General features: G+C 40.0%; 1 protein-coding gene, 1 long non-coding RNA gene and 2 pseudogenes across 9 annotated transcripts; 2 read left to right on the top strand and 2 right to left on the bottom strand.

Annotated features, from left to right (window-relative positions):
• Positions 1-593: 593 nt before the first annotated feature.
• Positions 594-11,460, bottom strand: LOC110881606. Its single transcript, XM_022129818.2, has 3 exons — positions 11,266-11,460; positions 1,151-1,265; positions 594-1,037 (listed from the first exon to the last, which is right to left on the bottom strand). The coding sequence occupies exons 1-3, from the start codon at positions 11,328-11,330 to the stop codon at positions 903-905; spliced, it is 315 nt and encodes a 104-aa protein (XP_021985510.1). The 5' UTR covers positions 11,331-11,460; the 3' UTR covers positions 594-902.
• Positions 11,461-13,186: 1,726 nt separating this feature from the next.
• LOC110881489 lies at positions 13,187-14,705 on the top strand (annotated as a pseudogene).
• Positions 14,706-15,198: 493 nt separating this feature from the next.
• Positions 15,199-16,641, top strand: LOC110881490 (annotated as a pseudogene).
• Positions 16,642-18,424: 1,783 nt separating this feature from the next.
• LOC110884865 lies at positions 18,425-21,047 on the bottom strand. Of its 8 annotated transcripts, none has more exons than XR_002561624.2 (6): positions 20,851-21,047; positions 20,461-20,578; positions 20,145-20,321; positions 19,795-19,956; positions 18,805-19,697; positions 18,425-18,722 (listed from the first exon to the last, which is right to left on the bottom strand). It is a non-coding gene; the product is annotated as an uncharacterized LOC110884865 (long non-coding RNA). The 8 variants fall into 8 exon arrangements; XR_002561622.2 differs by having other exon boundaries at positions 19,795-19,962; XR_002561632.2 differs by lacking the exon at positions 20,851-21,047 and having other exon boundaries at positions 19,804-19,956; positions 20,461-20,841.
• Between the last annotated feature and the right edge of the window lie 1,482 nt (positions 21,048-22,529).

A 22,529-nucleotide genomic window follows, 5' to 3' on the forward strand; every position in this document is an offset into this window, starting at 1 on the left:
GTATTTAATAGCGTTGAATGAAATTGAAGGAAATAGGTAGAATATGAGAATAGCGCCCAATTTCACAATTCTCTGTCCAAAGAGAATAGCCACATCAAAGTCAAAAAGTCAACCATTATTTTGCTTTAGTATAAGAGATAGATTACTCTAGTTATCTCATGACATGATTTTCTATATCCATCACTGAGGTTCATTGTAGCTTCTTACATATGACAAAGGCCTCCAAGCTAAGTCCATGAGCCCCTGATTCCATATCTATTGGTAAACTAATGTTTTGAAAAGTGTTAAAATATACAGTGAGATTATTTCAAATATAAAGTTCAGTAAAATAATGGGAGAGACTTAGTTGCTGTTTGTTTTTTCAGAGGTAAAACGTCTGCTGCGGACCACATCTGCAGACATCTGCAGCTGAAGAGATGGTCAGAAGAAGACTGTTTTTTAACTTCTGAAAGCTGTTGAAATAAACTGAAATATAAATTAACTGATTTTATTTAACTTAAAAGAGTTTTTTTTAACATTCAAACATAAATAATAGTTATACAATAATGAAATAATATTCATAAAAAGACAATAACATTTTTTTAAATCATTGAATCCATGCTTTGCATATGAATTTACCTCAAGTTTTAACCACATACAAGTTTCAAACAAAGACTAGTCGACATATGAATTTACATCAAGTTTTAACCACATACAAGCTTCAAACAAACATCAAGTTTTAACCACATACTAGTCGACATATGAATTTACTAGTCCAACCCGTTCCGACCTATTTTCATCTGCACTTAATTCAACCCATTTTGATTTTTGACCGCTTACCCTACCACCAGACCACCAGTTTTCATCAGTTTTTCAAGTCTTCTTATGACATGTTTCACTTGACCGTTAACCCATCTTGCCACCTAGACGATATGAGACGAGAGCATAACATAACCTCGATCAAACATAATACAAATATTCAGTTTATTATATTTTTTTATAACTGACCACCCTTTCATCTCTAATTTTGCTTCCATCATGACATATAACATTAAACACTGTCGAAATCACAAAAATAGGATCAGATATTGACATACTGTAATCCGGGACCATATAGCACAAAGTTATTCAGATTCTTGTTTTACACATGAAGCTAATTTTAACAACATACCATCCATGAACCATCCTCCATCCGATGAAATATACGCTTTTTTGATAACGAGGTCCAAATCCGCAAGAACTTACACAACATCCAGTAGTGTACCATGCTTATTAACACTTTCGACCTAAAATATGATCCGTAAGTTTCAAGTTTCAACCATGACTCAGTTAACACTTTAAGCAAAAATTCACTTTCTAAGATCAAATATAAGCTATTCTTTTGATGTTTGAAATGGACAAAAAAATCACCAAACTTCATTTAAGATAAAATAGCAAAATAGAGATCAAACTAGAACAACTAATCGACTTGCGATACATGAATCTTCACACACATATATCGAATTTCCAACCTTTTAACTGTCACACCCCCAAAATCCACCTGCGGATAACACCCGCTTCGAGGGCGTGACTGACCAGGATCCAGCCACCAATTATACTGAGCATTTAATTAATAGTAGAAATATTTAAAATCCGAAGTAATTAACAACATTAGAGTTTAGATTCGGTAATTAGTTTAACAAAACAGCGGAAGCATAAACCAAAATAGTTTTAAAGACAGTTCATTGATCAAAACAGTTATCCCAACACACGGGTTTGACGAACACTACACTTCCCCAAGTAGCAGCTCCTGAATCATTGGTTACCTGCAAAGCATGCAGTAAGGAGTCAACAATAATGCTGAGTGAGTTCACTAGTTGTCCAGTTTTAATTACCAAAAACTTTGTTTCACCGGTTAATTTATCCGTTTATACATGCCCTGGGGAGCTACCCCAAAAGTTAGCGACTAAACTGTTTTTCCAATACCGAACACTAGGTAACCGTTGCGTATCCGCAGGATGCCCCGATGTCAATGTTCTATCATCATTGACGGATTTCTGAGTACATTAGTTCACGACCGTCCCAAACCAGGGCACGGTGTGAGGCTGGTAAACACCTAAATAGCGCTATCAACTAATAACCCGTTCGCCTAACCCGACGACTAATCGGTATTTGTAGTAGGGACTTGAGTGATAGAGTTTCGTTTAGTGCCGTTAGTTGCAATCCGTATAAACAGTAATTAACCAAAAGGTTTCCCAATACCCGGGAAGAAAAAGTAGGTTTTGTTCCCAATAACTAGGGAAGGTATGTAAATGGTATCCCCTTTTACCAGGGGATAGGGTTGTTAGTCTCGTGTCCCAAACCACCGGGACGCATGCTTTTAAGTTGTGAACTCACCTTGGGTTGCTCGGTAGGTTTAGGTTACTTGTCAATCACGTTGGTCGCCACGTCCTAACATGGTTACCGGTATAGGTCAGGTTCGGTATACAAGCATTCACGTAAAACTTACACATAACTAACACGTATCAAGCATATAAGTAAACAGTGGGTTAATGGGCCGGCCTAAATAATTAAGCAGTCAACAGCAACACATAGTTCATTTAACAGATAGCCCAAGTTAACACAGAATGGCCCAATAACCAGAATGGACAGCCCACTCGCAACCAGCTGGTCTCGAGTCGCAACCAGGTGGTCTCGGCTTGTCACGCTGTGGTTGCGAGTCGTAACCGTGGTCTCGAGTCATCATGTTTTGGTTGCGAGTCGCAACGGCGTGATTTCGAGTCGCAATCTCGCGGTTTCGAGTAGTCATGCTGTGGTTGCGAGTCGCAACTACGTGGTCTCGAGTTGTCTTTCCTTGGTTGCGAGTCGCAACGACGCGGTTGCGAGTCGTAAGCTGTCCCTTTCACGTACACGTGATGATGCAGATGCAACAGTCCGAAATTGTACCATGTATTCAGACCCAGATTAGGAAACAACCAATAATGTTTCACTAACACTTTTCCTAAACTGACCAGCAATGAAAATAGATCAAACTTTGCCATTTTTACATCTTCAAGTCATATTCAAACAAGTTCATCTTATGTTCATCATTTTCTAGGGTTTTCATATCAACATAATCATATATTTATGAACCAAAATCACATGTTTTAGCAAGATCAACATGCAAAACATACATTATATATCCGAATCTTAAGTTTAACATCATTATTTGCAAGGAATAAAGAAGCATAGTATGGTTAGTCATAATCATTCTTGAACTACCATTTGTTAGTCATTTAAACATGTTATCAAGCTTTGTTCACAAGGGTTTTCACATATAGTCAAGTTCCACAATTCATCCTAAAAATTATACAAAAACTACTATCCAAGCATTTCTTAGTTCATAAGCATACATAAATCTCATGCACATAGTAACAACACTAACCGGTTGTGAAGAAGGAGGATGAGCCGAAAGAAAGGAAGAAAATGAGAGAAGATGAAGTGTCCGAGTGATCCGAGCTTTCTTGACCGAGATCCCTTGCTTGAATCCGAAAGTTGGAGAAGGTTGGGATGTTGTTTTGGGGTGTTCTAGTTGAGAGAGAAATAGGAGAAGTGTGTTTGTGTGTTGTGTATGAAATGAGGGAAAGTGGGGAAAGATGGGGTATATATACCAAGGGATGTTTCGGGTTGGGCTTGGGGTTTCGGCCCAAACCGGTTACGGCCCAAAGGCCCACTCGCAACCGCCCGGTTGCGAGTCATGGTCACAAATCACTCGAGACCTCATGGTCTCGAGTCGGGTTCCTTGTTCTCGGGTTGGGTTCTCGGCTCACATATAACACATACATATATACATACCAATGCACACATAACAAAGCACATATCACATAAGGATTCACGTTATCATTAGGTTTAGTCAGTCACTAGTCACATAATGTACAAACAAGTTACATCACGACACAACGAAAAGTTCTAGATTTCGGGTTGTCACATCATCCCCAAGTTGAAAGAAATTTCGTCCCGAAATTTGATGGCACTCACTGAGGAAGCTAGTCAAGTTATAAGGTTTTCCCGGTTATCCTGGGGTGTCACATCCACCCCCCGTTGATCTGGAATTTCGTCCCGAAATTCCGTAGCTTCAGCCTCAGTAGCGTTTGTACTGTTCTCAAACAGTTGGGGATATTTTTGTTTCATCCGATTCTTCGCGCTCCCAGGTGAACTCTGGGCCGCGACGTGAGTTCCAACGAACTCGAACAAGAGGTATTCTAGTGCTCTTGAGGACCTTAACATCCCGGTCCGTGATTTCGACAGGTTCTTCGACGAATTTCAACTGTTCGTCGATCGTGAGTTCCTTCAGAGGAACTACGTGCGTCTCATCTGACAGACACTTCTTCAGATCCGACACATGGAAAACGTTGTGAACTGCACCGAGTTCTGCTGGTAAGTTCAGTCTGTAGGCCACCTTGCCTATTTTCTCAAAGATTTCGAAAGGTCCAACGTACCGTGGGTTGAGTTTGCCTCGTTTACCAAAACGAACCACACCCTTCCAGGGTGAAACTTTGAGTAATACCCGCTCCCCAACCTGGAGCTCAAGTGGTTTCCTGCCCTTATCGGCGTAAGCCTTCTGACGGTCACGAGCGGCCGCCATGCGTTGTCGTATTTGAGCAATCCGCTCAGTAGTGTCTACCACATGTTCTGGACCAGTGATTTGACTATCCCCCACCTCTGCCCAACAAAGAGGTGACCGGCATTTACGTCCGTACAATGCCTCAAACGGAGCAGCTTTAATGCTGTTGTGGTAGCTGTTTTCCCAGCTGTTGCCAAAGTCGTTTACACAAGCGCGAAGCATGTCTTTTAATGTTTGAATAGTGCGTTCGGACTGCCCGTCCGTCTGTGGGTGATATGCTGTGCTCATATCTAAACGTGAGCCAAAAGACTTGTGCATTGCTTGCCACAGTTCCGAAGTAAAACGTGCATCTCGATCAGAGATGATAGAGGTGGGCACCCCGTGCCTCGAAACAACTTCCTTGAGGTATATCTTCGCCAGAGTGGAGAATTTATCTGTTGTCTTTGATCGCCAAGAAGTGTGCGGATTTCGTGAGTCGATCCACGATCACCCAGATAGTATCGTTTCCGCGCTGTGATCTAGGTAGGCCAGTAACGAAATCCATGGAAATTTGCTCCCATTTCCATTGTGGTATCTCTGGTTGTTGGAGTAGGCCTGAGGGTTTCTGATATTCCGTCTTGACTCGCGCACAAGTCAAACACTTGCTGACGTAAGTTGCTATGTGGGCCTTCATGCTAGGCCACCAATACGTAGTCTTAATATCGTGGTACATCTTATCCGAACCAGGGTGTACTGAGTAGCGAGGTTTGTGCGCTTCATCCATCGTAAGTTCTCGTAAGTCGCCATAGAGTGGGACCCAAATGCGTCCCGTTACATAATAAGCACCGTCTTCCTTCTGTTCTAAGCGTTGCCTTGACCCGCATAGGGCTTCAGCTCTAACGTTCTCTGGTTTCAGTGCTTCCATCTGAGCAGCTCGTATTTGCGAAGGTAGACTAGAATGGATCGTGAGTTGTAAAGCTCTTACGCGCTTAGGCGTAGTGTCCTTCCGACTGAGGGCGTCTGCCACTACATTGGCCTTGCCCGGGTGATACCTGATGGAGCACTCGTAATCATTCAGCAGTTCGCCCCATCGTCGCTGTCGCATATTCAGTTCCTTCTGCTTGAATATGTGTTCTAAACTTCTGTGGTCGGTGTAGGTGGCGCACTTGGTTCCGTATAGGTAATGCCGTCATAGCTTAAGTGCGAAGATCACTGCTCCCAGTTCCAAATCAAGCGTTGTGTAGTTCCTTTCGTGCGTCCTAAGTTGTCGAGAGGCGTAAGCAATAACCTTCTCGCGTTGCATCCGTGTGTAACTGGGATCCTAATTCGAAGCATCATGGTATACCGCTAGATTACCCGTACCCTAGGGTGAAGATGATGCTCAGTGCATTACAAAGTTTGGGATTCGAAAGCTGAAAAGACGTCCTCCTGTTTTGGTCTTTCACGAACACAACACCCTGCTGTGCCAACGAGACTTAAGCTGTGCGACCTCCGAAAATCTTGTGATTAAGCTGCGATAGTATCTAGTGGGACCAAGAAACTCCTGTATCCTCGAAGGGATCTTTGATGTTGATCAGTTCCTAACAAAATGGATCTTAGCGAGATCCATGTGTATTCCCACTTCGTTGTTTGATAAAAAGAAAATGTGTACTTCCCAAATCCTGAAGTCATACTTAGGTAGACTTTGCACGTAGACGCTCCTCCCTAGAAGCTCTACAATGGAATACAAGTGTTGTTCAAGGTGCCCCTTTCTCCTAGAAGTGATTCAAAACGTACTAGATAAACACAGTTGCAGTGTGATCCATAAAGCAGCTGGTGGGTTGTTCATCCCAAAAGGTCATGGAATAATTCATCCGGTGTCTCCTGGAAATGGCCTCATTGCGTTCACTATGCCGTTTTAGGAACATCCTCCCTTTGGACTTCCATCTGATGTTAGTTCGTTCGCTACTCAATCTTCACATAGGAGCATGACCCATGTAACTGGTCAACAGGTTGTCAATACGGGATCGAGACAAATGGTTATGGGCTGTCACCTTGATGAGTTCTTAATAGTCAGTATACACACGAAAAGGCCCATCTTCCCTAGGATAAGTGGGGCTCCCCCAAAGCGAAGAACTAGACCTTACAAAACTCCTGTCCAACGGTTCCTGTAGTTGCTTTGATAGATCTTGCGACCTTCCTGGCGCAAAATGGTAAAAGTACATGTAATCAGGGCTGCCTCAGACGTGAGATCAAACTGAGATTCCGCTTAACAAATTTTCGGAAGAAAAACTGAATGTTCCTCGGATAGCATGCCGAGAGAAACAACGAACAACTGGTGGATCCTCGATCCACTTTTCCTTAGCCTTAACATCCGTAGCGGTTGCTAACACAGCGGAGTAATCCCTCTGTAGACACTTCTGGCCTTCACAGCTGAAATGGCGCTAACTATTGAACTACTCTGATGCTTTAGAACAAATGCCGATTCTCCACACAAAGTTTTCTCCTCACTGGGTATATTCGCGTGATTCCTGGGTAACCAATTCACACTAACTACTGCGTTGTAACCATCGAGTGTGGTAGAAGGAAGGTCGACATCGGACACTCGTCCCACAAGGTCGGGTTTACATCCTAACGAACTTTTGAGATTCTATTTGACTTGCCATCAGTCGATTCCACATCTGGTTCGGTTTCAAGAAGTATCAGGGTCAAGCAGAATAGAGATGAAGCAAACAACTACTCACACTATGTCTGGCGTCGCCTGCGCCAATCCTAAATGCCCTTCCACGAGCATCATTTCCAATGTTGTTGTTACGGTTGCGAGGACTCCCATTACTATCATCATTCCCCTGGTTGTTGACCTTGATGTTGTCGCGACTGTTGTTTCTGATGTCGTTGCTTGAAATGGTGCGCTACGATCCTTCACTGACAAGTCCATCTTGTCGCGTTTCCGTGCCGCGTCCCAAGGTGTACTTATTGAGCTGGCCGTTACGCATTTCCGCACCATTGTCGATTGTCATCGCTTATGGCCCGACTGATTCGTAAGAGCTGGCTCCTATGAGCCGCTGACTAGGGTTAAGGGTTCGATTGGAGTCAATTCGCTGATGCTCGTTGTCGGTGACTAGGGTCGTTCAAATGCTGAAGCCAGTAAGGTACTACGTCTACCCTCTTGACTGAGTACTACATGGTATGTTGAGATAGTGTTGCAGAAGTGATCGCACTTCGGGATTTAAGACGTCAACACGTTAAGTTCCAGTAAGCGAAGAAAGGTGAGAAGGATATAGACCAATCATTGTCGTTTCAACACCCATCCCGGGGATGCTCGTACAAGCACCTAATGTTCTACACAGTTCGCTAGGCGTTCATATGGGTGTTCAGGTAATACTCGATAGCATCGAGGTTCGAAAGGGGTGCAGTGAGAAGTGAAAAGATCGTGTTCGAGTAGGAGACAATCACTGCTACGGCTCCTATGGACTGTTGTGTTTTCTCACATACAGATAACGAAACGGAACCCCTTTTTCACTTGTTAAGCCTCACTGGGACTTACATCCACCCCACTATATTATTATGTGTGCACCCACAATAATATTGTGATTTGCATGTTCATCTCAGCTCCTCTTAACTCATGTCAAATGGTTCCCCACACTCGAGTAGATTTCAAAGAGTATTAAGTAGTGTAAGTCACGGAGGTTTAGGGAATTACCACCCTATCAATCACATGATACGAGAAAGTGTTCATGAATTCATATTGGCGTGCTAACGTGCAATCACATGCAATATCGTATGTGGGCGTTCACTAGTTAGGCATACTAGTACGTATAGCGAAACAGGAAACATAAAGTAAGCAAACAAGTAAACACTGGTCCGAGCTATGAGGTCAAAAGTGTTGAGCCTTGTACTTGGAGTGTAGTGTCGTCACGAGTCACGGGTTATAGTCTGGTTTTCTCCAAAAAGATTTACCCCTTTTTAAAACCAAGTTCACTATAACCAATGGCTCTGATACCAATCTGTCACACCCCCAAAATCCACCTGCGGATAACACCCGCTTCGAGGGCGTGACTGACCAGGATCCAGCCACCAATTATACTGAGCATTTAATTAATAGTAGAAATATTTAAAATCCGAAGTAATTAACAACATTAGAGTTTAGATTCGGTAATTAGTTTAACAAAACAGCGGAAGCATAAACCAAAATAGTTTTAAAGACAGTTCATTGATCAAAACAGTTATCCCAACACACGGGTTTGACGAACACTACACTTCCCCAAGTAGCAGCTCCTGAATCATTGGTTACCTGCAAAGCATGCAGTAAGGAGTCAACAATAATGCTGAGTGAGTTCACTAGTTGTCCAGTTTTAATTACCAAAAACTTTGTTTCACCGGTTAATTTATCCGTTTATACATGCCCTGGGGAGCTACCCCAAAAGTTAGCGACTAAACTGTTTTTCCAATACCGAACACTAGGTAACCGTTGCGTATCCGCAGGATGCCCCGATGTCAATGTTCTATCATCATTGACGGATTTCTGAGTACATTAGTTCACGACCGTCCCAAACCAGGGCACGGTGTGAGGCTGGTAAACACCTAAATAGCGCTATCAACTAATAACCCGTTCGCCTAACCCGGCGACTAATCGGTATTTGTAGTAGGGACTTGAGTGATAGAGTTTCGTTTAGTGCCGTTAGTTGCAATCCGTATAAACAGTAATTAACCAAAAGGTTTCCCAATACCCGGGAAGAAAAAGTAGGTTTTGTTCCCAATAACTAGGGAAGGTATGTAAATGGTATCCCCTTTTACCAGGGGATAGGGTTGTTAGTCTCGTGTCCCAAACCACCGGGACGCATGCTTTTAAGTTGTGAACTCACCTTGGGTTGCTCGGTAGGTTTAGGTTACTTGTCAATCACGTTGGTCGCCACGTCCTAACATGGTTACCGGTATAGGTCAGGTTCGGTATACAAGCATTCACGTAAAACTTACACATAACTAACACGTATCAAGCATATAAGTAAACAGTGGGTTAATGGGCCGGCCTAAATAATTAAGCAGTCAACAGCAACACATAGTTCATTTAACAGATAGCCCAAGTTAACACAGAATGGCCCAATAACCAGAATGGACAGCCCACTCGCAACCAGCTGGTCTCGAGTCGCAACCAGGTGGTCTCGGCTTGTCACGCTGTGGTTGCGAGTCGTAACCGTGGTCTCGAGTCATCATGTTTTGGTTGCGAGTCGCAACGGCGTGATTTCGAGTCGCAATCTCGCGGTTTCGAGTAGTCATGCTGTGGTTGCGAGTCGCAACTACGTGGTCTCGAGTTGTCTTGCCTTGGTTGCGAGTCGCAACGACGCGGTTGCGAGTCGTAAGCTGTCCCTTTCACGTACACGTGATGATGCAGATGCAACAGTCCGAAATTGTACCATGTATTCAGACCCAGATTAGGAAACAACCAATAATGTTTCACTAACACTTTTCCTAAACTGACCAGCAATGAAAATAGATCAAACTTTGCCATTTTTACATCTTCAAGTCATATTCAAACAAGTTCATCTTATGTTCATCATTTTCTAGGGTTTTCATATCAACATAATCATATATTTATGAACCAAAATCACATGTTTTAGCAAGATCAACATGCAAAACATACATTATATATCCGAATCTTAAGTTTAACATCATTATTTGCAAGGAATAAAGAAGCATAGTATGGTTAGTCATAATCATTCTTGAACTACCATTTGTTAGTCATTTAAACATGTTATCAAGCTTTGTTCACAAGGGTTTTCACATATAGTCAAGTTCCACAATTCATCCTAAAAATTATACAAAAACTACTATCCAAGCATTTCTTAGTTCATAAGCATACATAAATCTCATGCACATAGTAACAACACTAACCGGTTGTGAAGAAGGAGGATGAGCCGAAAGAAAGGAAGAAAATGAGAGAAGATGAAGTGTCCGAGTGATCCGAGCTTTCTTGACCGGGATCCCTTGCTTGAATCCGAAAGTTGGAGAAGGTTGGGATGTTGTTTTGGGGTGTTCTAGTTGAGAGAGAAATAGGAGAAGTGTGTTTGTGTGTTGTGTATGAAATGAGGGAAAGTGGGGAAAGATGGGGTATATATACCAAGGGATGTTTCGGGTTGGGCTTGGGGTTTCGGCCCAAACCGGTTACGGCCCAAAGGCCCACTCGCAACCGCCCGGTTGCGAGTCATGGTCACAAATCACTCGAGACCTCATGGTCTCGAGTCGGGTTCCTTGTTCTCGGGTTGGGTTCTCGGCTCACATATAACACATACATATATACATACCAATGCACACATAACAAAGCACATATCACATAAGGATTCACGTTATCATTAGGTTTAGTCAGTCACTAGTCACATAATGTACAAACAAGTTACATCACGACACAACGAAAAGTTCTAGATTTCGGGTTGTCACATCATCCCCAAGTTGAAAGAAATTTCGTCCCGAAATTTGATGGCACTCACTGAGGAAGCTAGTCAAGTTATAAGGTTTTCCCGGTTATCCTGGGGTGTCACATTAACCTATTCATCTTTCACAGCCAACAATTTTCAATATTAACACAAATAATAACATCAATAACAATAATAATGGATGACAAGCAAAATCGGTCGAAAATTGAGGCAAGATCGAAACTTGAATAAATGGGTATTAATGAATGATGTTGAATCGAAATGGGTCGAATTTAGATGATAAAAAAGATAAATATAAAGGGTCTATAAAGTTACCAGCTATGGAGAATCGATGGAGGTGTTGGAATTGCTGATCTCGTTCTGTGGGGAAGAAGATGCATGTCTCTGTCGTTGAAGAAGATGTAGGTGTCGGTTGTGGAGAATCGGAGGAGACGGCTGTGGAGAATCGATGGAGCGTCACTGTGGAGAAGAGGATACTAGGGTTTTGAGATGTGTTTTGAAAGAGTAGAGTTTAGAGTTTAGATGTTATGTGAAGATGTGAGGCCATGTCTGTTTGGGGAAGAGGTTTGGAAGATGTTTTTTTTAATGAAATCACTTCTAAAAAACAAACAAGTTGCAGACTCAAACGTCTGCATGGGGCAGACATAAGAGGTTCTGAAGTGCTTTTCAAAAAAAAAAAAAACAAAAAACAAACACCCCCTTAATTAATTTGCTTTTAAAACTCATTTATGGATCCAAACGAGAATTAATGGGAAAAACTTAAATTTGGTTTTGAGTTGGTATTATTGTAATTTAAAGTGAGAAAACTTTAATTTGGCAAAATCAACTTTTATAAATTTTTAAATTATTTTTAGCCGTATTTGTTACACCAATAAGAGTGAACCTGAGACTTCCTCTTTAAGAGTGATGCATCGACCAAGTGAGCAATTCACATTGGCATTTAATTTTTTATGTAATTTATAAAATCAGGTTTTGAGTTGGTATTATTATAATTTAAAGTGGGTGATCATGCATATTGTTTGAGAATCAGTTTTGTTAGGCATGAGTCTTCTTCGCTTTCTATAAGTAACTAATTATTGTACTCTATAGTACAGTTGTATAAGCATTAGCATATTCTTTTCCATTGATTAGATCAACTATGTTAGCACACCAAGCATCCGAATTTGTCTTTCTTTTTGTTATAAAATAATCAAAATACCTTCATCTATGACCTCTTTACTTTTGTCTTTGTCAGTATTCTATATTTGAAAGTTACCCAGTATGTATATTGAATTATCAAATCATCCAAGTCATGTTATTCAGAATACTACACCATTATTAGTGACGAAACCAGAAACTTTTTGTTGGAGGGTCAATGCATATATATTATAATATTTTTTTTACTAATGTATAGTAATAAAGTTAAAATCTAGACATTTTCTAAACTTTTAATAAACTAATAAAGTATAAATACATAAAAACTACAATCTGTAGTTATTAAAATAATAATTTTAAAATATTATCACCAAGCATTTCCGGGAGTATATGTTAAAAGAATAATAAGAGTAAATTGTCATTTTAGTCCCCGAGGTTTGGTCCAAATTGCCATTTTAGTCCAAATAGTTTTTTTTTCTCCTTTGGGTCCATGACTTTTCCATTTTCTTGCCAATCTGATCACATTGCCTAACTCAGTCTAAAAATCTGGTTATAACCAGGGGTATTTTTGGCATAACTGTTGTGTAGTGATAACCGGGGGTAGTTTACAACATAATTTATAAACCTCATAATAATTTAATGTCATAAACACCCCTGCTTATAAGCTGGTTTTTAGACAAAGTGAGGAAATGTGATCAAAATGGCAAGAAAAAAGAAAAGTCAGGACCCAGAGGAGAAAAAAAAATATTTGGACTAAAATGACAATTTGGACAAAAACTCAGGAACTAAAATGGCAATTTACTCGAATAATAATTTTAAACATCTGATATAAGAATTTTGACGTTTGACTACAGATTGCTTTTAACCTAACTTTATACTAGTAAAATACCTAAAATACCCATCATCTTTTACTATTAACCCATCATCTTCTTTAATTGCCACAAAACTCCATTTCCGAAGACTACAACTGCAAGTGCCGCACAACTAATATTTTTGGTTCTAATATTTCTTGATATTGTTAGGTCTTTGTTTTACAACATTGACCACACCTAATATTTATCTCACCTACGTATTATATATAGATGAATAGATTATCCCTCTCATGATCTCACACTTACTCATCCTAAAAAATGGCTTCCCTAGCCAAACCCTAGCTTTAAACCCCAACATAACAAAAAAGAACCTAAACTGCGATGGAAAACTCATTTACCACATGGGTCCAGTGATATCCCCCGACATCACCGTCCAAGTTAGGGGTGTTCAAAACCGGATATCCAAAAATTCGGACATCCGAATTTTTCGAATACCAGATTTCATTATTCGAATCCGTATCCGAAATTTCAGATATCCGATTCGGATATCTTAAATTTCGGATACGGATACGGATTCGAATAGTGAATCGGATATCCGAAAATCCAACTTTTTATTTAATTTTTATTTTTTTATTAATTTTTCATATTCGTAAACGGATATTTTGGATAGTTTCGGATATCCCAATATAAGTTTTCAGATATTTTTCGGATATTTTGGATATTTTTCGGATATTTTTCGGATATTTCGGATATTTTCGGATAGTTTTGGATACTTAGGATATTTTCGGATATTCGGATATCCGAAAAAAATGAAAATTAAATTTTCGGATATTTCGGATATCCGAAATATCCGAAAATTTTGAAAATCACTATCCGAATCCGAATCCGAATCCAAAAAATTCAGATATCCGAATTTTGGATATCCGAAATTTCAGATATCCGATTTTTCGGATATTTCGGATTCGGATATCGGATATTTCGGATACGGATAGTTTTGAACACCCCTACCTTCCATGTTATATGGTACGGGGCATGGAAACCCGCCCACAAAAGAATTATAAGAGAGTTTATCAACTCCTTTTTCCACCCCCATCCGCCGCTCACCGTCGGGGTCCGACTGGTGGAAAGTGGTTCAGCTTTACACCTACCATACGGGTTCAAACATATCCCGGACGGTCACCCCGGGGCAAGAGAAAAATGACTGTCTCTTGTCTCAGGGTCGCATGCTTACCCGCCTTTCGGTGCAGCTGGTCATAAAAGCCGCCATCAAGGCCAAGAAGAACCCCTACCCGCCCAATCCAAGGGTGGTTTGTATCTCGTCCTCACCTCAGACGACATTCAAGTACAAGATTTCTGCGTGACAGCATGCGGATTCCATTATTTTACGTTTCCATCCATCGTGGGGTACACCTTGCCTTACGCATGGGTGGGAAATTCGGAAAGGATTGCCCAGGCTTATGCGCATATCCGTTCGTTGTTCCAGATTACGCGCGTGGAGCTGTGAAACCCTTGAAATCTCCCAACGGTGAGGTAGGTGTTGACACGATGATAAGTGTCATCGCTCATGAGATGGCGGAGATGGCTACGGATCCATTGGTCAATGCGTAGTATGCGAGTAGTGACCCTGCTGATCCGGTGGAGATAACGGACCTCTGTATTGGAAAATACGGGGGTGGTGGTGGGTCGGGATACGTAGGGGAAGTGTGCCGAGATGCCAGTGTTGCGGTCTTTAATGTGTATGGGATCCGAAGGCGGTTTCTCATACAATGGATCTGGAGCTACATGGCGAATGACTGTGTTGGCCCCTAGCCATTGATTAGATCAACTATGTTAATACACCAAGCATTCATTCGAATTTATCTTTCTTTTTGATATAAAATAATGAGGAAAATCAGGGACCCAGAGAAGAAAAAAAAACTATTTGGACTAAAATGACAACTTGGACAAAAACTCAGGGACTAAAATGGCAATTTACTCGAATTATAATTTTAAACATCCGATATAAGAATTTTGATGTTTGACTACAGATTGCTTTTAACCTAACTTTATACTAGTAAAATACCTAAAATACCCATCATCTTTTACTATTAACCCATCAACCTCTTTAATTGCCACAAAACTCCATTTCCCAAGACTACAACTGCAAGTGTCGCACACCTAATATTTTTTGTTCTAATATTTCTTCATATTGTTAGTCTTTGGTTTACAACATTGACCACACCTAATATTTATCTCACCTATGTATTATATATAGATGAATAGATTATCCCTCTCATGCTCTCACACTCACTCATCCTAAAAAATGGCTTCCCTTGTCTGTTTGCTCGTAGTTTCACACTTTCTTCTCTCTAAAACCCTAGCTTTAAACCCCAACGTAACAAAAAAGAACCTAAACTGCGATGGAAAACTCATCTACCACATGGGTCCAGTGATATCCCCCGACATCACCGTCCAATTTAGGGGTGTTCAAAACCGGATATCCGAAAATTCGGATATCCAAATTTTTCGGATACCAGATTTCATTATCCAAATCCATATCCGAAATTTCAGATATCCGAATTTCGGATACGGATTCGAATAGTGAATCGGATATCCGAAAATCCAACTTTTTAATTAAGTTATATTTTTTTATTATTTTTTCATATTCGTAAACGGATATTTTGGATAGTTTCGGATATCCCAATATAAGTTTTCGGATATTTTCGGATACTTCGGATATTTTCGGATATTCGGATATCCGAAAAAAATGAAAATTAAATTTTCGGATATTTCGGATATCCGAAATATCCGAAAATTTTGAAAATCACTATCCGAATCCGAAAAATTCGGATATCCGAATTTCGGATATCTGAAATTTTAGATAACCGATTTTTCGGATATTTCGGATTCGGATATCGGATTTTCGGATACGGATAGTTTTGAACACCCCTACCGTCCATGTTGTATGGTACGGGGCATGGAAACCCGCCCACAAAAGAATAATAAGAGAGTTTATCAACTCCTTTTCCACCCCCATCCGCCGCTCACCATCGGTGTCCGACTAGTGGAAAGTGGTTCAACTTTACACCTACCAGACGGGTTCAAACATATCTCGGACGGTCACCCGGGGGCAAGAGAAAAATGACTGTCTCTTGTCTCAGGGTCGCATGCTTACCCGCCTTTCGGTGCAGCTGGTCATAAAAGCCGCCATCAAGGCCAATAAAAACCCCCTACCCGCCCAATCCAAGGGTGGTTTGTATCTCGTCCTCACCTCAGACGACATTCAAGTGCAAGATTTATGTGTGACAGCATGAATATTCCATTATTTTACATTTCCATCCATCATGGGTACACCTTGCATTACGCGTGGGTGGAAAATTCGGAAAGGATGTGCCCGGCTTACGCGCATATCCGTTCGCTGTTCCAGATTACGCGCGTGGAGCTGTGAAACCCTTGAAATCTCCCAATGGTGAGGTGGGTGTTGACGCGATGATAAGTGTCATCGCTCATGAGATGGCGGAGATGGCTACGGATCCATTGGTCAATGTGTGGTATGCGAGTAGTGACGCTGCTGATCCGGTGGAGATAGCGGACCTCTGTATTGGAAAATACGGGGGTGGTGATGGGTCGGGATACGTAGGGGAAGTGCGCCGAGATGCCCATGGTGCGGTCTTTAATGTGTATGGGATCCGAAGACGGTTTCTCATACAATGGATCTGTAGCTACGTGGCGGATGACTGTGTTGGCCCCTAGCCATTGATTAGATCAATTTTGTTAGTACACCAAGCATTCATTCAAATTTATCTTTCTTTTTGATATAAAATAATAAAAATACGTTCATCTATGGGTTCTTTTTTTTGTCTTTGTCAATATTTTGTAGTTGGAAATTACCCAATATGTATGTTGAATTATCAAATCATCCAAGTCATGTTATGTAACAATACGGATACTGACTATCGAAAGATTAACAGGACCATTGTAACACCCTAGGCAATCCCACATCGGCCGTGGCCAGGAGAGATCCTCGGTTCTTAAGGAATGCCTTGCCTCTTAAATCATCAACGCGTTTTGCGCTTAGTTAGCTATGCCCAGCACATGAAAACTCCATAGTTAAGCGTGCTCAGGTGGAAGTAGTACCAGGATGGGTGACCTCCTAGGAAGTCTCCACAGGGGTAACCAAAAACAAATCCGTGAGTTCCTGGATGGGTAACCCATCGGGGGCAGAGCGGACAATATTGGTGATGAGAAGGGCCGGGTGTTACAAATGGTATCAGAGCCACTCCTGTGCCGTTCGGGATGATGGGGGCAAACCTCATCGAGGACGATGAATCCCTAAGGGGGGGGGGTGATTGTAACAATACAGATACTGACTATCGAAAGATTAACAGGACCATTGTGACACCCTAGGCAATCCCACATCGGTCGTGGCCAGGAGAGATCCTCGGTTCTTAAGGAATGGCCTGCCTCTTAAATCACCAACGCATTTTGGTCTTTGTTGGCTGTGGAACACATGAAAACTCCACCATTAAGCATGCTCAGGTGGAAGTAGTACCAGGATGGGTGACCTCTTGGGAAGTCTTCACAGGAGCAACCGAAAACAAATCCGTGAGTTCCTGGATGGGCAACTCATCGGGGGCAGAGCGGACAATATTGGTGATGAGAGGGGCCGGGTGTTACATGTTATTCAGAATACTACACCATTATGGAAATAATCTTATTTATTATAATTTTATTAGGCACTAATTGTACTTAATGATCCACTATGAAGTATAATTATATTAGGCACTAATCTATCGTAAATCTAATTTTGGTCCGACCGAATGGTGTACAAAATGACCCACAATAGATGAACCAATTTTCTTATTAAATGTTACCCTAGCTCATATGACTGTAACCATTATTCAAATAGTAAATTTAATCTATAAGGGGGTAGGGGTGGTCATCACTTGTACAAATTCCATCACTCACAACATCCAATTAAATTCCGCCATGTCATCAACCATTATTCCATCACTCACAACCTTTTTTTAGTGGAAATGTTCATCACTCACCACCACACCCAACAATCCCCCCCCCCCCAACAATTTCCCTCACAATACTCAAATCATCACGCGTCAAAAATAGCATGCGTTAAAAAAATCTTACCGTGAAAAATGGAGGTTGCGGTGGTGTTTTATGATTTTCCACGCATTGAAAAGTTGCAAATATGCTACTGCCCCGGGTGGCTTAAAAAGCTATTATCAATCGTGGCGCCAGACACATTTTCGTGATACATTATACATATATTGTTGATGAACTACGATTAATAGTAACTTTATTTTTATAATAATATATAGCTTCTCATTATTCTTTTATTTAATATATTATAATAGTTTATTATTATATTTACTTTTAATAACATTTTTTTAATTTTTTTCTTTTTTTGTAACATATATTAACTAGTGGGAAGACCCGCGCGTTGCCGCAGGTATTTATGATTTTTTGCCTCACGTTGCCCAACGAGTTCACATAATTTATTTTTTAAACGGATTTTTTAAACCATTGGCGCATTTCATCGAACACTTCATGGGCATAAATAAAAGTCAATCATAAACAATAACATATAGAGTTTTATTCAAGTCAAACCCACATCTCATCCAATCGATAACAGATATATAAGAGATTTCCCCTAGAAACTCGATCAAAAGAAAGAGAAATCATCGGTTTAAGATTGTCTCTGTTTAAGAACTGTATTCATTCTTTAATGCATGAACTGAAACCTGAGGACAAGTGTGATCACATCACATGCATCTCCTAAAACAAGCTGACCGTGTTCGCCCCATCCCCATGTCATTATTACTCCATTTTCTGCAATAATAATAACAATGAAAAAAAAAATAACTATGTACACTTAGGAATGCTCTGTGGAAGACATAGTTGAGTCACTCACATATCCGACCCATCAAGCGCTAGTGCCCTCTTTGCTGCAGCTTCAGTATGTGATAAAAAAAAATTAAAAAAGTGGAGTGTGACTTGACGTTATATCATACAAATAATAACTTAATGCAACAAAATGTACAAAATTAAGCATAATAAATTTGTGACAATTAGTGCACCTCTTTATCCTACCCGAAAACTTATGCATACCATCAACTCTGCGAATAAACATATTTTAAGAATTCAAAAACAAATAAAGCAATACAATTGATATACTTGTGTTGAACATAGTGGTGCTCAGTGAAAGTGTTTGTTAGCATGGTATTGGCAGCGCGTGAGTTCTCTGGTGACGGTTTTGAAAATTTGACGGGTCAGCCCAAGCCAAACCTATTCTGACTTGTTATTTCAAGAATACATGCTTATTATTTCGACCCGTTTAACCTGAAAGCCGAAAAACCTGAACTTGACTAATTTCAGAAACCTGATTAACCAGACCCGATTAACGATAAAAACCCGATAAACTAACCTGAATAACGCCCGTATCAGCTATAGCCTTTCCTTTTTCTCTCGGCTTCAACAGTGTACAACCTTAACGCACCTCGTTGAACAGAGGTTGATGATAATTACATTAAATTATCTAAACGACTTGAGCGTACATTTATACATTCCTGATGACCGTCTGCTGACCCGAGTTAAATCTTTTTTACTGAAATGTTGGTTGGTCACCCGAAAACCTCACCATAGTCACTTTGAACCTACTTATCTCACCATTCGCTGAAAAACGCCCATTTCAACAGAAACATCAACTATCAATCACCATATCTATCCATGACCAGATATATGAATCAAGGGTCATCGGAACCAACCACGTGCGCCTTAATCGACCCAGCACCGCTCCACCATTTCCTGCACTTAATTTAAAACAAAAAAAAAAAAGAAAAAAGAAATCATAAACCGCATATAATATCAGGTAAAATAATTGAAACCAAGATGAATTACAAACCGACTCCACCATTTTCTGAACTTAAATATGACCCTTTGCTCGAGCTGTCTGGCCTGTGGATCTTGCCACTTAAGTTATTATCCAGAATCCATGAATTGTAGCAATAACCCACTCGATGATTAAACATGCAGGTAGACTGCATAAACACCACTTTTTCATTCCCTGCAACTAAAACATTAGATGTTAGTGTTCTGAAATTGAAAGGTTATGCATCCATATGGATTGTATAACCGACAACAATTGAATATGAATTTGGGTCCGCGCGTAGCACGCCCCGTTTACCTAAACGAGACTGGTTTTACCATATGGAAACCAACAAAAACACAAAGAAAATTTTGTTGTAATTTTACCTGATGCTTCATAATAAGATATGGTTTTCCATGTAGTCATCTACTTTTCGAATCTTCGGACAGAGTTAATACCTAGACCATGGCTTTCTCACCCATAGTAACCACAATCCACCATTTCTGGTCACGCCGGATAAAACTCTCCTCTCACGCCGCACAGCCCCAACTGCCTCATCGGTTCTACACACACCCAAACTCAACCAGTTAATCAATAAAAAACTATAACCTAAGAGTTTGTACATTGTTCAAAACCCTAAAAAAAACCTCAAACAATATCAAATCAAACTGTAAAACACAAATTCAAGAACAAAACCACTACCTTCATGCCCAGTTTCTTGACACGGATGTATCTACTTCCGATTGCTGGATACGCTCTGTGTGCGACCTTGCGACCTGCTTCGAACCCGTGCTCCGTCCGTAGATAGCTTTCCAACCTCCTATTTATGAAACAACGAAACAATTTCAACAAATCATGTTGCCGCCTTACAAACATCAACACCATGGATTGATTTCTCTACAACCTTCAAATATCTATAAATTAAAAAATTTAAAAAAAAATGAATTTTAGTAGTTTTTATGCCAAAAATGACTGAGTATTGGAAAAAGTTATATAATTAGCCAAATCCTAAAAATCAAAAATTCAAAATCTAATGAATTGTGGTGATTATGTCAAAATTTAGGCACCGGCAACGAAGTTGAAATTAGTGACCTAGGTTTGACGAACAGCAGATTGAAAGCAATTTAGGAACGTTGCTTCTACAAATCGACAAACAGGTGTTTAAATGGCTTTAAACACCTTGTACATGTTGCTTTAAAATTGATACGCGTGGCAAAATTACCATCTTGTACATCACATTTCCTTTATATGGTACTAGTGGGAATGCCCGCGCGTTGCAGCGGGTGTCCCGAATGATTTCATATTCAATTTGTTTGTTCAATCATATACGTATAACTGAAAAAGAGCCACTATAATAGGTTATTAGAAAGCTATATGAACAAAACCATAAGTTTCTTAATTGGTTAAATCAGTTATTAATAATTATAGTAAGAGTTTTATGTTGCTGCAATGCTTTATTTGTTTAGTTATGCAAAGTATGGTACAACAATTTGATTAAAACCACTCATTTTTAATAGATACTTTTAAATTGCAAATGATGTTTTCACTTGTATACTTATATACAAATGGTCATAATCTTGCTAACCCGGTTAGCTTTTTTTTTTTTAAATGCTACATTTGTGTAAATTTACTAAAAGTAAAATAAAAGTTATAAAAACTATATAATACAACCCTCTCTCCTCTTAAACAATGGTACTACAATATACCAACATAACCATCGGTCCTTAAAAAATAGATTAGTGTACAACATATTACCTGATTCTTTGTTACTTCAAATGATCAAAGCTTCTTGTTCCTTTGCTGGACACGTGATTTCAAAGGGCAGTGGTTCATATAAACTATTAAGCTTTATCATTAACAGGTCAAATGAATTACATGACAAATATAACTAAAAAAGAAATAATGTATGAGATGAGAAAAGGGTTAATCCGATTTTTAATGCATAAAGCTTCCTTAATGTGTTTACTTAGAAATGAAAAGCATTAATAGAAATATAGAACTTTTTGACACACGGCTTGATTATAAGATAATGAAACAAAGTTAGACGCATAGATTGATCACTTGTGTTAAAACGGTTGAACCAAGGTGGCTTGTTTCAACATGTTGTCTCACTGTCCAAAGTATAATCTGAGACCAGACCAGACCAGTGCATATTCATTTCAGTTTTCAAGCATTATGAGCCTTAAGAGGTTCAACTAATACCACATAAAGCACATAATTTTCATAGGAGGTCAGTAGATGCATTCCAATATACATGCAAAAATAGAGTACCCAAAGATTTTTCCTAGAATAAGTATGATAATCAGACCCAACGTCACGCAGTCCGCTATTGATATATAGTCCCCGAAAACTTCGCCTTGATAAATCAACAACGGGTGTCTTTGATGACCTAGTCATGGATTCAATATATAACAACCGTTTCAAGAAAAGATAAAATGAACCAAAAAGTAATGGAAATAAAGTGACCCGTTTCCTAAAAAACCAATTTAGTAGAGGTCTTAAGCATTTCAAAGCTCTTTTAGAAACTTTCAACCACTTTGACCCATATCCATTTCAGCTAATTTTGTCCATTTTGAGCTAAAATACAACCTGAATAAACCAATTAAAATGTTGACCCGTCTGATGACTGACAATTAGGAATCTACAAACTTCGTTAAAACCGGTTGAACCAAACAATGAAAACCCAACTGAATGGTCTATCAATCTGTCCCCACACCATTGGTTAAAGCTTCTTTTTACTGGACGTATGATATCAAAGGGCTGTGGCGGGC

Source organism: Helianthus annuus, chromosome 10 (assembly GCF_002127325.2).
Source record: "Helianthus annuus cultivar XRQ/B chromosome 10, HanXRQr2.0-SUNRISE, whole genome shotgun sequence".
Lineage (NCBI taxonomy): Eukaryota > Viridiplantae > Streptophyta > Magnoliopsida > Asterales > Asteraceae > Helianthus > Helianthus annuus.